The 16,852-nt window shown below is 43.5% G+C and overlaps 1 protein-coding gene across 1 annotated transcript in view; it reads left to right on the forward strand.

The window, feature by feature from the left end:
* Nucleotides 1-326: 326 nt before the first annotated feature.
* ALKAL1 (ALK and LTK ligand 1) overlaps nt 327-16,852 on the forward strand; it is a 28,652-nt gene continuing 12,126 nt past the window's right edge. The window contains exon 1 of the mRNA XM_032758439.2: nt 327-690. Within this exon, the coding sequence (XP_032614330.1) occupies nt 501-690 (190 nt within the window). The 5' untranslated portion in view covers nt 327-500. The remainder of the gene's footprint in view (nt 691-16,852) is intronic.

Raw genomic sequence — 16,852 nt, forward strand, 5'->3', positions numbered from 1 at the left:
CGAGGCTCGGGGGTGGGGGCGGCGGGAGACGGAGCCCAGGGAGAACCGCCGGGGCGACGGGGCAGGTACCCTACTGGGTCCTCCCGGGGACGGCGACCAGAGAGCGAGCCCGGGGTCCGGATCCGAGGCAGGCGTTGCGTAGAGAGCCCTGAGACCCGCTGAGTCCGAGGCTGGTGTCCGCCCGGCCCAGCGCGGACTTCCGAGGGTCCCGCGCGCTGGGACACGCCCTCATCCTGGGGGACGACCCCGTGGCCCCAGGCACCGCCTCCCGTTCCCGCCCCGCGCTGCGCAGCTCTTAGGCTTCGGCACACTGAGGGCCGAGTCCCAGTGCAGCTCCAGCCGACCCCCGGGGCATAGACAAGGGCAGGCGCGCGGTGAAGACTGCGGCCGGCCGCGTAGCCGCGCTGTGGTCCCGCTGGCCCTCTCTTGGGCTGCGCACCCTCCGGACCTGCGTCAGGATCCTCCCCGAGTCTCCCGCTCTCTCCTCCTGGCTTGCGAACATGCGGCCCCTTAAGTCCGGCGCCCCTTTGCCCGCACTCCTCCTGCTGGCACTGGCTTTGTCCCCGCACGGAGCCCACGGGAGGCCCCGGGGGCGCAGGGGAGCGCGCGTCACGGATAAGGAGCCCAAGCCGTTGCTTTTCCTCCCCGCGGCCGGGGCCGGCCGGACTCCCAGCGGCTCCCGGAGCGCAGGTACGGTGTCCCTATCCCGCCCCATCCTTTGCCCTGCGCCTGGGACTCAGTGGATTCCCCTAGGAGCTGAGCGAGGCACTCGCTTTGGGAAGCCTGAGATTAGTACAGCAGAAAACAGAGCATCTCTGCAGATTCCCAGCTCTCGGAAAGAGGTCGTAAGCGTATTAGATTTACCATGGTTGAGAGTTTAGTAAAGAAATCGGGCTGGCAATGGGACCAGCTTTCTATGTCCCTTCCCAGGTGTGGGAGGCCTTTTTGGAAATAAACTGTAGAGCAGCTCAAAGACATGGGTTTCAGTCCCACCGACCGAGGGGTGGTGGACAGGTTAGGTCCCTGTCAGCACCCCACTTTTGGGTCTAACGGGGTTTTGAGAATTAACTAAGATTGCTGTCTGTAGACACCTGACCGTGCCAGGAATGCCCCGTTCCCCTCCCCTTCACGCTGGCCGCAGCGAGTGGCTGAGGACGCGCAAGTTTCAGCAGGCGGCGGCTTATGTTACTGGCACCTTTCCTAGATCATTTTAGAAGGGCAGCGGGCTGCTCCCAAATCAACTTGGGACAATCAGGTTCCTGCTACTTAGATGCCTGAAGGGAGTGGAAGGAATGAGGGAGGAAAAAGTCGCTGCTCTAGAGGGTCATGAGACACCCACAGGTAGAGAAGAAGTCGTGTGAATACGGGGAAAACGGAAAAGCCCCTGGAAAAGGAGGTCCGTGGGGCGGCCGGGCACTTGGGGCAGCGCTGGAGGGAGGAGGGCAGGGCACGCAGGAAAGGAAGGTGGGGACAGAAGCGAGAAGCTCCTCACACGTTTCTGTTCACACCCAGCAAGAGCAGAGCAAGGTGAAGCTGCCGGCGAGGCTGGGACAGAAGGGCCCCTCTTCAGGGACATCTGGTGGCCTCCACTGGGCTTGGGAAGAGGAGAGGGCCTAGGTGGCCTGGGGGTGCCCCGCAGCTAGCGGCTGGCCGTGGGACCACAGCTCCTGATCCCTTCTCCTCAGGCTTCATGGCTAAGAAAGCAAACAAGGGCTTCTTAGTATCATTTTTCTTTCTTTTTTTTTTTTTTTTGAGACGGAGTCTTGCTCTGTCGCCCAGGCTGGAGTGCAGTGGCGCAATCTCGGCTCACTGCAAGCTCCGCCTCCCGGGTTCACGCCATTCTCCTGCCTCAGCCTCTCCGAGTAGCTGGGACTACAGGCGCCCGCCACCACGCCCGGCTAATTTTTTGTATTTTTAGTAGAGACGGGGTTTCACCGTGGTCTCGATCTTTTGACCTCGTGATCCGCCCGCCTCGGCCTCCCAAAGTGCTGGGATTACAAGCGTGAGCCACCGCGCCCGGCAGTATCATTTTTCTTTCACAATAGTTGTGATATAAATATATACTTATTCACTCCACAAACTTTCTTCGAGTTCCTGTCTGTCACCATGCAGAGGGCGGAGGCCACCCAGAGGAGCAGACAGCAGTGTCTGCGCTCTCCCACACACCTGGGTGTGGAAGGAGGGGCTGGTGCACACCTGCACTAAGTGAGCAGGGTGTCCTGCCCCGGGGAGGGGATGGAGAAGGTGGGAGGCTGAGGTGGGCTGCCCAGTTGGTATGTGGACAACCCGGGCAAAGCCTCTCAGTCCAGCCGGCCACTGGGGAGCCCTCAGGAGGGGAGGGCACAGGGTCAGTGTCCGCAGCACGGCCATGCGGCAATGGTGCACACAGATCATGCACTTTGACTTAAAATTATTGTTAGCCTAAAATATTTATCTCAGAGAATAAAATGTCACTTTGGAATGTGAAAGGACTGGGAGAAAGGCTCTCAAAGTACAGAAACATGGAGGGCACACATTAATTCAGACCTTCTGTTTAATTCAACAGATCTTTTCTCTTTGATTCAGACAGTGAAGACTTAAGTGAGTTACAAGGGATAAAACAATATTTAATTTATTTATTTAGAGATGGAGTTTCGCTCTTGTAGCGCAGGCTGGAGTGCAGTGGCGTGATCTCGGCTCACTGCAACCTCCGCCTCCCGGGTTCAAGCCATTCTCCTGCCTCAGCCTCCCGCGTAGCTAGGATTACAGGTGCACCACCACGCCCGGCTAATTTTTATTTTTATTTTTTTGTAGTTTTAGTAGAGATGGGATTTCGAGATGTTGCGCTAGGCTGGTCTCGAACTCCTGACCTCAGGTGATCTGCCCGCCTCGGCCTCCCAAAGTGCTGGAATTACAGGCGTGAGTCACTATGCCTGGCCAAAAATATTTTATTAGAAGTTAAAAGCGGCAACCATCTGAAGTTTTAAACAACAATATAGTCAGACAGAAAGTGCCCTGTGGGCACCCTTAAAGCCATTGCTTTCTGTGACTGTAGTTGTCTAATTTTTTGATTGCTATGCCACATTCACAAGGGGAGAGAAGGGTGGCTCATGACATCGGTATCTGAGTCTGTGAATGGAGTACTTGCACATGGATCAGGGACAAACAAGGACATGAGAATATAGAGGACAAGGGCCTATCTGGATGTTCTCACGGGGTGCACTCAGCAGGTGGCAGGGGTTATCGTTCACTCAGGTGGAAAATATCTCGCAGGTCCAGGAGGCCAAGGACTCTCATCCCTGCCAGATGTGCCTGGAATGATGACCCCGTATTTCTTTAGTGACGTATTAAGCACCATCACCCAGGCCTAACGTACCTGTTCTAGGTTCAGAAATCTTTGCTGCCCCTGCAGTTGCTCTGTCTGCCTTTTTCTGTAGGCCAGGCAACTTCCCTAAATGCAGATGTGAGCTGGAGGTGGGGGGATCATTTCCAGGGAGAGAGAATAGTAACCAGGAAACCCAGAGGCAGGAGGGACCAGACAGCATGCCCCGAGGATTGCAGAGAGTGGGGGACTGTGTTAGGTTCCCAGGAACACTCCTGATTCGCCGTCCTTGGCCCTCCTTCCTTCTGACAGCCCACTTGTTCATGCATGTATCCATCCTGTCATTTAGCAATTTAACACACAGCTGAGGTCATTGGGATGGGCAACATTGTTGACCATTGTGCTCGAGGAGCACAATTCAGTTCATAATTCCTGCCTGCGATGTCTCTCAAATCTGGGTCTTCCTTTTTAGTGTCCTTCCAACCACTCTAGTTCAGACCCTCTTGAGAGCTTTATGGTAACCTTCTAGATCATCTCCAACTCTATTAGTGCCCCTGACAGTGTGTCCTATTGGGATAAGAATTCCCAGTAACCTTCACTCCTGCTCTCTCATTCCTCTTTCCTCCTCCCTTTGTCTTTGGTCACCGCGCCACCAGCAGAATGGCACAAACAAGGGACCATACCTCAAACCCTGCCAAAGGAAAGAAACATCAGGGCACTCACCCACTGAAAGGAAAACAGAGTCAGAAGGCTGAGAACAGGGCCATGGTGGGAGGAGAGAGGAGGTTGAGAGTTTTTGACAGAAAGGAAATTGGCGTGAGATGTGGGAGGTAGCAGTATAAGGGGACTGTTAGCAAGTATTGATGTATATGACGTTTCCTTTGCTACCTCTGCCTTTTCAAGAAATTTCAGTAAATGTTTACCTTATTTCTACAGGCTTTCTGGAGTCAGATTTGTATTGTTGTGGTTGCTGTTGCTGTTTTAATATAAAACCTCGCTGACATGGAGCTTAAGGAGAGAATATGAAGGGGTTTTGATGAGGTTATGCTGAACAAGCAGATCAACGTGCTTAATAAATAGCATGGGGCTGGTCTCTTCCCGATCATAAATCTGCTGTGGCTTCTCTTGATTTTCCAAGAAGGTCCTAGCTTCCTTAGAAAGAAAGGCAGATATTCAAGTCCTTTTGTGCCACCTCCTCTTATCTTTCGGCAGCTCTCAGGGGCTACCGTAAGTGCCTCTGTGCCAGTCCCAGGCTTGGTACCCGCTCCTTACAGAGGCCATTCTGCCTGTGCTTAACGCTATTCCTCCCTCTCCTGAAATGCACTTCTCTTACCTCTGCCTGCTGGAATTCTATTCATCCATCTAGGCCCCCTTCCTTTGTACTGTCTTCGCAGTTCGGATATTTATGTGTTCAAATGCATCTTAAACTGTAAATTCACTTTGCAAATATCCCCACAGATCTGATGAAACTTAAAAAAACCTAGACATACTTAAATACCGCAGGGGCTTGCATAATAGTGGAATTTTATTTGTACAGCCCAAATTCTCTCTATTGCAAGTCTGTGATTATTATATCTGCCCACTTGGACAGTTATACCTGGTGAGTAACAATTTCTTCCACATAAATAATAAAAAATTTTTGCTGCTTTGCATATCACCAGGGAGGGGGGTATGGATGGGTACTTTTTTTAAAAAAATCATTTTTTGTTGTATATATTTAAAGTGTGCAACATGATATTTTGTTATATGTAGGCACAAGAAATGATTACTACAGTCAAACAGATGAACATAGCCATCATCTTCCATTTAAATATTTTTGTTATGTTATTTGCAGGGTTACTTGAAGCTATTCATTTTACTAAAAACTGTTAGTATGGGGAGAGGTCAAAGTGAAAAGGTTATATATGATTTTTCACCGAGTAGATTTGGCAGGTTATATGTATGACCAGACGTCTGTTGGGCATGGGGCTGCTAACTAGCAAGATCATAAACACTAATTCTGAGATGCCAAAGCTAACTTAGAGGAATGAGTTTCTGCCCATTCACAGTATTTCTTGTAGGAATTGTGGCCTTTCTGCAGGAGCCTATTTATCTAGCTGCTAAGTGAGGAAATTCTGTGCAGAAGTCAACAGAATCACCCCCTGTGGGGTTCTCTCTCCCTGGAATGACCCAGTCCCACGAGACAACTTTCCAATCACATATTGGTTAGGAAAACCTAGGATTAAAACAATTCCTTTTTAATGGCAATTTTTTTCTTTGGCCTCCAGTTTTATTGCTGGAAATGACATTTGAGAGCAGATTTCTAAGATCTTTGTTGCTGTCTAGGAGGATAGAAAAATGTGGCCAGGTGATATTTCCTTCGACTATTTGCCATTGTAGAAAACGTCACAGTGGTGGGTAGTAAGTAGAGTGTCTGGAGTTTAAATATTTCTTGTAACTCCATTTATATATCTAACAACATAAACTGCCAGGAAATAGTAGCTACAATATTTATATCATATGTGAAAGATGTGTAGTCTTTTACGTATTAATAAAATTAAAATTTTATTAAATGTGATTTTCTTGGAGTTATTGTTAGGCTTTTTGATTTGATGATATCGTTCAGTGATGATTTCTTTCTCTGTTGAACACAGATAGCATTTTTTTCTTCCTACAGCACACCTCACACTGAAACTCATATTAGTTTGATATTATATTATTCTATTTGAATGTGAGCCTCTTTAAGTTGAAGACTAGGGGTTCCTCGGTTTTTAATATCCCATAGCCTACCAAAGCCATTGTGTAAATTCTTCTTTTAGGAAGAATTACTTTTTTCAGAAGAAATTGAATTTATAAAAGAAACTTTGCAGGGTTTTTTAACTTTGAAACTAAAATAATTTGAATTTTAAAATATTTATTTATTGATTTATGGATACATAATTGTGGACATATAGAATTTAAATTTTTATTTTCCCCAAAGCTAAAGCAGACCTGTTGTCTTATTTACTTCCTACCATTATGAGGCATAAGCTAACTTTTTGGTATTTGGTTATATTTAGACAATACAGTATTTACTGCCCTTAATACCTTCTAGAGCAGTGGTTGTTAAAATGAGGCTCCTGGGATCATCTGTTTCAGAACCAGCTGAGAGGCAAGTTTCAAATGTAATTCTTGGACTTCACCCTGGATATAATAAATCTGTATGAGTGCAGCTTGTAGATCTGCATTTTAACAACTCTTTGAGAATTCTCATGTACGTTGAACTTTTGGGACCATCAGAATTTTTTTTAACTAAGGAGGGTGAGGAGGAGAAAGGTGGCATATTGGAATCTTTTGGAAAGTTTCTTCCAGATAGAGACGGTTTCTATCTGCCCTCCCCAAACCCAGCCACACTCTGGTTCAGTAGCTCACTGTCTGCCCTCCCTCCATCCTTGCATGTACCCACAGCTCTACAGCTACACGTTCCAGTGTGTTTTGAAAGATAACCTGTGAAAAAACGCTTCCTCAGTCTACCAGCTTTGGGAACATAATGATTAAGCCCCCTTTTTTAGAATCAGTATACAAGCATGCTGTGGTTTGGATATTTGTCCTCTCTGAACCTCATGTTGAAATTCGATCCTCAATGTTGGAGGTGGAGGCTAATGGGAGGTGTTTGGGTCATGGGGGTGGATCCCTCAGGAACAGATTAATGCCCTTCCTGGGAGGTGGTGGGCGTGAGTTCTTACTCTATTAGTTTTCTTGACAGCTGGTTGTTAAAAAGAGCCTGGCCCCTCCCCTGCCCCTTGCTCCTGTCAGGCCATGGGTTCTCTGCACACAGCGGTTCCCCTTCACTTTCCATCATGAGTGGAAGCAGCCTGAGGTTCTCCCCAGCTGCCGATGCCCAATCTTGAGCTTTCCAGTCACCAGAATTATTGGCCAAGTATGCTTTTTTTCTTTAAAAATTACCCAGCCTCAGGTATTCCTTTATAGAGACACAAAACGGACTGTGACAAAGCACTATGAAGTCCTGCAGTAAAGGAAACTTTATGCAAATCAGTACTATCCAAATTTTTTTAAAATTAGGCATTTATTTGCATGTTGCATATCTAGGATATGAAGGAGCCCACTTTGGAAACATTGTTTCAGCCAATGCCTATAAACGAGCCCGACTTTAGCAGCTGGGGGACACCAGGAAAAAAAGACTGGGCTGCAGGAAAGCAATGAAGAGAGAAGGAAAGGTGAACAGAGGAGGGCTGAGGGACAGGGCAGGGACATGGCAGGAGAGTTGCTGAGACACGACCACATACTAATTGCTAGTCAAAGAGGTACACTGTTATTTGGTGGAAAAACACCTGGAAACAAATTCAGTAAAACCATAAATTACTCATTCAAATTTAAATGCTGTTGTTGAAGAGTGTGCCCCATTCTGAACTTTTTTTTTTTTTTTCGAGATGGAGTCTGACTCTGTCGCCCAGGCTGGAGTGCAGTGGAGCAATCTTAACTCACTGCAGCCTCTACCTCCCAGATTCAAGGATTTCTCCCACCTCAGCCTCCCAAGTAGCTGGGATTACAGACACAAGCCACCATGCCCAGCTAATTTAAAAAATATATATATATAGTAGAGACGGGGTTTTGCCATGTTGGCCAGGCTGGTCTTGAACTCCTGACCTCAAGTGATCCACCTGCCTCAGCCTCCCAAAGTGCTGGGATTACAGGAGTGAGCCACTGCATCCGGCCCCAGTATGAACATTTTAGACGACTTCTTCTTTTTTCTTTTTTGAGACATAGTCTCACTCTGGTTGCCCAGGCTGGAGTGCAGTGGTTCAATCTCATCTCACTGCAGCCTCGACCTCCCACCTCAGCCTCCCAAGTAGCTGGGACTACAGACACATGCCACCACACCCAGTAATTTTTCTGTGTTTTTAGTAGAGATGGGTTTTGCTACGTTGCCCAGGCTGGTCTCAAACTCCTGACCTCAAGTGATCTGCAGTCCTTGGCCTTCCAGAGTGCTAGGATTATAGGCGTGAGCTACCACAACAGCCAATATTTTATACGTCTGTTAATATTTTACAGTTTGAATATATAAGCCTTCAACTTTGCTTAACTTCTACAGAATCCATAATTACTGTTCATCTTATGTATGTGTCTACTCACTCTTGGTAGGCTCTGTTTTCTCTGTAAACATAAGGCAAATTATGTGAGCCAACCATTAAAAAAAGTCTGATCTTTATTACACAATGGTTACATGTGAGAAAATAGGAAAACAGAAACACTGAAAATTGAAACCCCAAAAGGTGATTATTTCTGGCTGACGGTTTTGTAAAAAGTTTATTGACAGTATCAGATTGGCTATTGATCATTTCCATGAGACAGAAAGCACTGGTTCCAGGCTTGCTGTGGAATTGGGAAGGGGTGGATCTCTGAGTTGCAGGTGTCTTGTCTATGCCACAGGGAAGACCCCATCATGAGGCTTCTTGTGAAGACATAACAGCAGAGGAGATGTGTGGAGCACCTGACCAGGCTCCTGGCCTAGGAGCTGCAGGCAGGCGGCTTCTTACTCTCTCCAAGCACCACTGGGCATCAGCCATGGTGAACCTGAAAAGATGAATATCATCATGACTCCTTCAAAGCTTGGTTATATTTGTTTATAGGAGATTTTCTATTGCCAGCATATATGCCTGATGCTAAGAAAGGAAAAACAACAAGTTACACTTGTTACACTTGGGTTTGGAATGCTATCTGTTTGTGTAACTTTTTCTTATAACTATCTTTTGTGATTTCTAATAGATTTGAAAACAAAGTCTCTAATAGATTTAAAAACAAAGCAAGATAGTAGTCATACTCTGTACTTTAAGTCAAAAGAGTAAAAATTACTACATTAAAGAATTACTCAAGGCCGGGCGCGGTGGCTCACGCTTGTAATCCCAGCACTTTGGGAGGCCGAGGCGGGCGGATCACGAGGTCAGGAGATCGAGACCACGGTGAAACCTCGTCTCTACTAAAAATACAAAAAAATTAGCTGGGCGTGGTGGCGGGCCCCTGTAGTCCCAGCTACTCGGAGAGGCTGAGGCAGGAGAATGGTGTGAACCCGGGAGGTGGAGCTTGACTGAACTTCAGCCTGGGTGACAGAGCGAGACTCTGTCTCAAAAAAAAAAGAATTACTCATTACTACTGCATTAATTGATGAAGTGTTAAAATAGCCACACCTTAAAGAATTCTTTATAGATATAGCAAAAATAAAGATACTTCACAAGAAAGAAAGGAAATGTAACACATTGGTTAGGTTATGTGGACAATGAGCAATAAACTTGCTTATCTCATTTGTTGATGAATTAAATTTTGGTTTAGTTGTGTTACTGTATCATTACTGTTGAGAGCTTTATCCATCCAATCTTCTAAACCTACATATATTCCATTCTTAGGAAAAACATTTCTTATGAGTACTTATTCTATTTTACTATCTAATCTAGTATTTTACATTACTTTGGTAAAATTTTTAACATATGGTAATCAGATAGTAATTACACATTTCAAAAACATTCACAATAAAGTATTTTGAAATATACTGGAAAACTCTTGCTGCATAAAGAATTTCATTGCCTCATCTAGGAAACAACATGCTGTATTTAGAAAAAGTTAGTTTAAAATTGTTATAGATTACAAGGAGAGATATAAGCTTTCTTGTAGCCAATTTTTGCATCATTTCCAGAGTATATAAAATATATATGACTAGATCTCCATTCCATGCAGGATCTACCACCATCCATGTTTTAAAAGGTACCTGGGATTTGTTTTAACCAGAGATAGTAAGACACAGATGCATGGAAATGACTATCATGAAGGAAGAAGTTTGTCTTCACGGGTCCCTAAAGACAGGAGCACAGTGCACCACACAAGGCCACAGGGGAAGCACCAGGGCGGGTCATGAGGAAGGAGGAATGGAGAAAATGTGGGCAAGAGGTGGTACTGTGATTACCACAGGAAAGCCAAGGCACTGCAGGGTAAGCAGGCGTGGGATTGGCTGGTTTGAATGATTTCAGTGGGCTCTGGCACTAAGGGCTCCCTCTAGTTGTCGGGTACCTGGCCCTGGAGCAATTAGGGCAGAGGAATGTTGGCCCAGAGTCAGAGAGCCCAGTAGAGGAGGTGGTGAAGGTGTGGGCTCTGCAGTGGCTGCTTTGTAAGTGAAAGGTGAGCTTGTACCGTTTCTTTACCTTGTCCTTTAAATTTATATATTCATCATCTGCTGACTATCTCAGTTACAGAGTCTCAATCTTGACCCTTTCCTACCTAAACCTGTGTCCAGTCTCTGTGAGTTTACTCTCCCTAGGGATGGCTACCCTGGGAGGGGCATTCTCTCCAGGGTCAGCAAAGCCCCAAGATGTCAAAGCATTGGAAATACAGAAAATAAAAACGCATGGTTAATACAGCTCACAGGGCAAAATCCGATATCCTCCGCCAGCTTCATCTGTTTTCCAGCCCTCCATCGCCTCTTCCTGCCTATGATCCCACCTGGACTCCAGCGGACTCCAGTGGGCATTTGTTGGCCTTTATCTTACTTGGCCTGCTGGATGCTTTGCTGCAGTTGACCCGTCTCTTCCTCTTTAAATGATTCCCAATTCCACAGTTATTCTTGCTTTGTTCTCTTCTTCTCTGACCATTCCTTCTTTCTCTCTCCAAACATCTCTTCTTCAGCCTTTAAGTGTTTGTGTACCCCAAGGTTCCATGCTTATGAATGGATTTTTCACAAAATCCATGGAAGATTCCAAAAGGTATCTTCTTCCTTTTTCTTTACCTTGTCCTTTAAATTCGTATATTCATTATCTGCTGAATATCTCAGCTACAGAATCTCAAACTTGACCCTTTTCCACCTAAACCTGCGTTCTGCCTTCAAATCTGCTCTCTGTTCTTTATTTCTGGTCAAAGTAAAGGCAAATTTTTGATTGTTAGAGATTGTGCTTCTACGGTGGTTAATTTACTGCTGGATTAACAGCCCTCTGGAGTTTCCCGGTCGCTTAGTTTGTTGATAAGTCTTCTCACGCCTAATCCAAGAACATTATTAGGGCTGGATCCTGTGTTTTCTGCAAGTACGAATCTATTGTCATTTGGTTGTCATTCTTAATAACTGATTACACATAAAAATCTTATCACGGTGTGAAATGTGGCACATCTATTTGTTTTTGAAATGTTTTAGCTTTTTTTGGTGTGTGGGACAGAGCTTCACTCTTGTTGCCCAGGCTGGAGTAGTGCAATGGTGCGATCTCGGCTCACTGCAACCTCCACCTCCCAGATTCAAGCAATTCCCCTGCCTCAGCCTCCCAAGTAGCTGGGATTACAGGCATGCGCCACCATGCCCAGCTAATTTTTGTATTTTTAGTAGAGACGGGGTTTCTCCATGTTGGTCAGGCTGGTTTCGAACTTCCGACCTCAGGTGATCTGCCCGCCTCGGCCTCCCAAAGTGCTGGGATTACAGGCATGAGCCACCACACCTGGCCCTGTTTTAGCATTTTTATAAGAATCTCATTTATCTTTTTAAATGTCTATGGAAATGATCATTTTAAATCTGGAAGGAGGTTTAACTAGATTAAACCAGAAACTGAATAAATCACTTTCATGAGATCCGTCTTCAGATGAAATTGCTAAAATTTAAATTAAACATGAATTGTTCTGTGGTTTAAAACAAGAAAATAATCTACTTTATAACATGATTTTGTATTTCTTCAAGTTTTCTGGACTCATTTAATATTTTGTCCTTTTGTGAATATGCAATCTAATGTTAGAATTTTATCATAGTATTGCATAATATAGGAGGACTTTGAAAGGACTTTAGAGATTATTTAGTTTGTCTACCTGAATTTATAAAAGAAACACAAGGCATCTTTGGCGGTCTGGCTGGACACAGAATTTTATTTTGGCTGAGAAGGCAAAGCATGACTGTCCAGTCCTAAGAGAGGACATAGGACATGGTTGAGTAGAGAGTCTGCTTCGATATGACTATGTGTTTGAAGTCAGATCATTTAAAATAAATTTTAGGCAGTTCTTATAATCAGTGAAATGTTACAGATGCTGCACCTTCCAATTTTTTTTTTTAGAGGTGGAGTATCACTCTGTCACCGAGGCTGGAGGGCAGTGGCGTGATCAGAACTCACTGCAGCTTCTAACTCCTGGGCTCAAGGGATCCTTCTGCCTCAGCGTCCCAAGTAGCATGGACCACAGTCATGCACCACCATGCTCAGCTCATTTTAAAATTTTTTGTAGAGATAGAGTCTTACTATGTTGTGCAGGCTGGTCTCAAACTTCTGGCTTCAAGTGATTTTTTCCACCTTGGCCTCCCAAATTGCTGAGATAACATTGCACCCAGCCCCCAAAATACATTCTATTAAGCACTGTAGTCCAACTTTAGAAATAATTTTAACACTGGATATATAAAAATCAAGTTGCTTACTTACACCACACACATTTTTCCTTGCTCTGACAGCTTCGAGGGGCTAGAAGCAGCCACACTGTAGTCACAAGGAGTGCACCAAATGCCCTGATCTTGGTTTCTAATGCCATTCTCCAGTAAAAGAACCAGGGTTCATTGGAGAAATCCCTAAAACCAAGACTAGGACAGAAAATAATAAGAAATGAGCCTAGAGTATCTGATAATGCCAGAAAGTTTTAAAAAAGTGATAACAAATACAAAGCAATAAAAATAACAACAAAAACTTACCAACGACAGAGTCAAAGGAACACTGGAGCCAACTAAAACATTTTGTAATGGCCAGAGCCAGAACCATATGAGATACAAAATAAAGAAAGTAGTATTAGATTATAACACAAAATATAAAATATTCATCAGTCATTGCTTGTGTAAATAAATGAGTAAATCAATAACTGGAGGAGAAGAGACAAACCTCTTATGCAGGAGAATTCTAAATAATGCATGTAGATACTATGTCCTCAAAGAAGGGACACATAACTCCCCAGTCCTCAAGTGTGGGCTGAGCATAGTGACCTCCTCCTGAGAAGTACAGTACGGGGCTGGGGGACTGGGGTGGGGAAGGAGTAGCTTTGCAGTAAGAATCCTGACACACAGGGACTCAGCCAGGAGGTCAAGGTCAACATCAGCAAACATAAATTATGCTAAAAGTGTGCACCCTTCGCAGGATGTGATGAAAATGGCATTTTCCCTTGGTGGTCTTCCTCCCTAACACCCATAATCTCAGTTTAATCACAGGGAAAACAGGCAAATCTCAAATGAGGGACATTCTACAACATACCTGACCAAGACTCCTCCAAATGCTCAAAGTTACCAAAACAAGGAAATTTTCAGAAACTATCACAGCCAAGAGGCGCCTAAGAAGACATAATGACTAAGTGTAATGTGGAATCCTGGGACAAAAAAAGGACATCAAGGAAAAGTGAAGGAAATCTGAAAGGAGTATGGACTTTAGTGAGTAAGAATGTACCAGTATTTGTTCACTAATTGCAAGAAATGCGCCATACTAACGTAATGTTATTAATAGGAGACACTAGGGCAAGGCATATGGGAATGGTTTGTATTATGTAATTTTTCTGTGCATCTAAAACTACTCAATAATAAAATACTTATTTAAAAAATTTTATATCACTCTTGAAGGTGGTTGACATCTTCCAAAACATTGGGTTTTAGTTTTAGGATATAAATACTGCCTTTTAAAGCTATTTGTCACAGAAAGAATAATTATAAATAAATTATTTTTTCAAAAGCTACTTAGAAAATAAGAAAAAAATCTAAATAACACTACTACAAAAACTTTAAATAATATAAATAACCTGGAGTGAGTGATGTTTTAAAAATATTTCTGTTCAGGCAAAGTGGCTCACATCTGAAATCCCAACTCTTTGGGAGGCTGAGGCAGGAAGATCTCTTGAGGCCACGAGTTCAGGACCAGCTTGGGCAACAAAGTAAGACCCCTTCTCTACAAAAAGTAAAAAAAAAAAAAAAAAAAAAAATGAATGAGCTGGGCATGGTGGCATGCCTGTAGTCCCAGCTACTTGGGAGGCGGAGGCAGGGGGACTGCTTAAGCCCAGCAGTTTGAAGCTGCAGTGAGCTATGATTGTACCACTGCACTCCAGCTGTGGTGACAGGGCAAGACTCTGTCTCTAAAAGAATAAAATTAAAAATAAATATTTTCTATTTTCGGAAGTTTTTCAGTCAGGATATTCTTTGTAGGTGGGTCTTTACAACTTGCATTGGCTAAATTAACTAGCTGATTTCTTTCACAGGAGATTGTAATAAAACATCACATTACATAATATATTTATTTATATAAAAGTTATGCTCCATTGAAATTTTGTAAATAAGTCATGTTTTTTGATGTCTTGGTTAAATCATTTAAAAATAATTTTGAGCAAATTATTGTGAAAATAATTAACTTTTATAATGCAAATAATTAATTCCAATTTATTTGTTTAGTGAATTCAGATTTCATACATTAGGAGTTTGTGTTCCTCTTCCTCAAAATACATTGAGGATCTAGTCCCCTAGTGCCTCAGAGTGTGGCCCTATTGGGAAATAGGGTCATTGCAGATGTAATTAGTTATGATGAGGTCATACTGGAGTAGAATTGGCCCTTTTTCAGTATAACTGATGTCTTAATAAGATGATGACCATGGGAAGATAGAGAGATACAGGAGAACTCCATGTGACAATGAAGGCAGAGATTGGAATGAAGCATCCACAAGCCAAAGAATGCCAAGGATTGCCGGCAGCCACCAGAGCTGGAACAGGCAAGGAAGGATCCTTCCCTCAAGACTTCAGAGAAAGCATGGCCCTGGCCACATCTTGATTTCAGACTTCTTGCCTCCAGAACTGTGAGACAGGAAGTCTCTGTTGATATAAGCCATCCCATTTCTAGAACTTTGTTATGGCGGCCCTATGAAACAAGTACACAATATATGGTCTTTTCTGAAGGCAGAATCCATCTGTACTTATTCCATATGTAAAGTTTGAGAAAGTGCTTGCAACTACTCACCTCTGTCTCTGCAGCTCAAAAGCGCCACACAAAATTATACCAATGGGAGTCTATCCAACATACTGTGTTCCAGTAAAATAGAAGTCTGACTCTGTAAGTCTGGGCTTGGTTTGATGCTGACACTGGTTAGATGCTGGTTTGATGCTGACACTTGGTTAGATGCTGACACTGCTAGTCTGTAGAACGTAGCAAAAATTTAGAAGATAATAAGCAACCAATTTGAATTTACTTTTTTATCCTCTGCGTAATTTACAGCCTAAATGGCACTTAGGTCTCATTAAACCACCCAGCTAATGTGTGTGTAAAAAAGAGGGTTACACAATACATCCCTCTATTTAAATATCTTAAACTGTAATAGAAGAAGCATGATATAAAAACATGTATTTACAAATATTTATACATTTACAAGTGTATACTGGTACAGATGTTATGTAACTACATAAGGAAAGAAGAAGGCACACATTTTATGACAGTTTATTTTTAAATGCTTTTAATTTAGTATTTTTATGTATTTATTTATTTTTGAGATGGAGTCTCACTCTGTCACCCAGGCTGGAGTGCAGTGGCGTGACCTGGGCTCACTGCAACCTCCGCCTCCCTGGTTCCAGTGATTCTCCTGCCTCGGCCTCTAGAGTAGCTGGGATTGCAGGTGTGTGCTACCACGCCTGACTAATTTTTGTATTTTTAATAGAGATGGGGTTTCACCATGTTGGCGAGGCTGGTCTCGAACTCCTGACCTCAAGTGATCTGCGTGTCTCAGCCTCCCAAAGTGCTGAGATTACAGACATGAGCCACTGCGCCTGGCCAATTTAGTATTTTTTAAAAACTATTTCTTGAATATATTTAAAAGTCAACTTTAATATGTTTAAAAGGTCATACTAGAGTCGGCCATTTTTCAATACAACTGGTGTTGTTAATAAGATGACAGCCATGGGAAGATACGGAGACACAGGAGAACTTCATGTGACGATGAAGGCAGAGGTTGAAGTAGCTTTTTCTACTATTATATATTTAATATATATAGTATATTTAATATAGTATAACTTTTTCTGCTATATATTTTACAAATTTGAATTTTTTGTCATATTGAAATTAAATTTAAATTTTTCTCCGAAAACAGTTCTCATCTATAATTCTCTCAGTACTGCTGTAATAAAGGTAATTGTTCTTATTTTTGAAATGGGAACTTGTTATACAATGATTAGTTTGATTAGTATTGATTAGTAACGAGATTAGTAGTGTCGTCTTTAAAATAAAGAACTGTACAGCAAACATTCTGATTTAAGTACCTGATGTAATGCTAGATTGAAACATAAAATAATGTTCCATAGTACCTCACAAAGGACTGAGGATCAATTAACAAGGCTTGTCAGAAGGTAAGAAGAGATGAGAATGGGGAGGACTGCAGCATGTTCAAGTATTGGGGGAAATATCCAGAGCTGCTGAAGAAGAGGTGGGTGAGACAAAGCTGCAGGTGCAGGTAGGCTTTAGAGTTAAGTCGTACACAAACTTTGTGCCTAATTCTGTGGGTGATGAGAAGTCAAAGGGCTTTAGGCAAAGGAATGGCATGGTTAAGCTATTTTCAAAAGACCATTGT

Source organism: Hylobates moloch, unplaced genomic scaffold (genome assembly GCF_009828535.3).
Source record: "Hylobates moloch isolate HMO894 unplaced genomic scaffold, HMol_V3 SCAFFOLD_9, whole genome shotgun sequence".
Taxonomy (NCBI): domain Eukaryota; kingdom Metazoa; phylum Chordata; class Mammalia; order Primates; family Hylobatidae; genus Hylobates; species Hylobates moloch.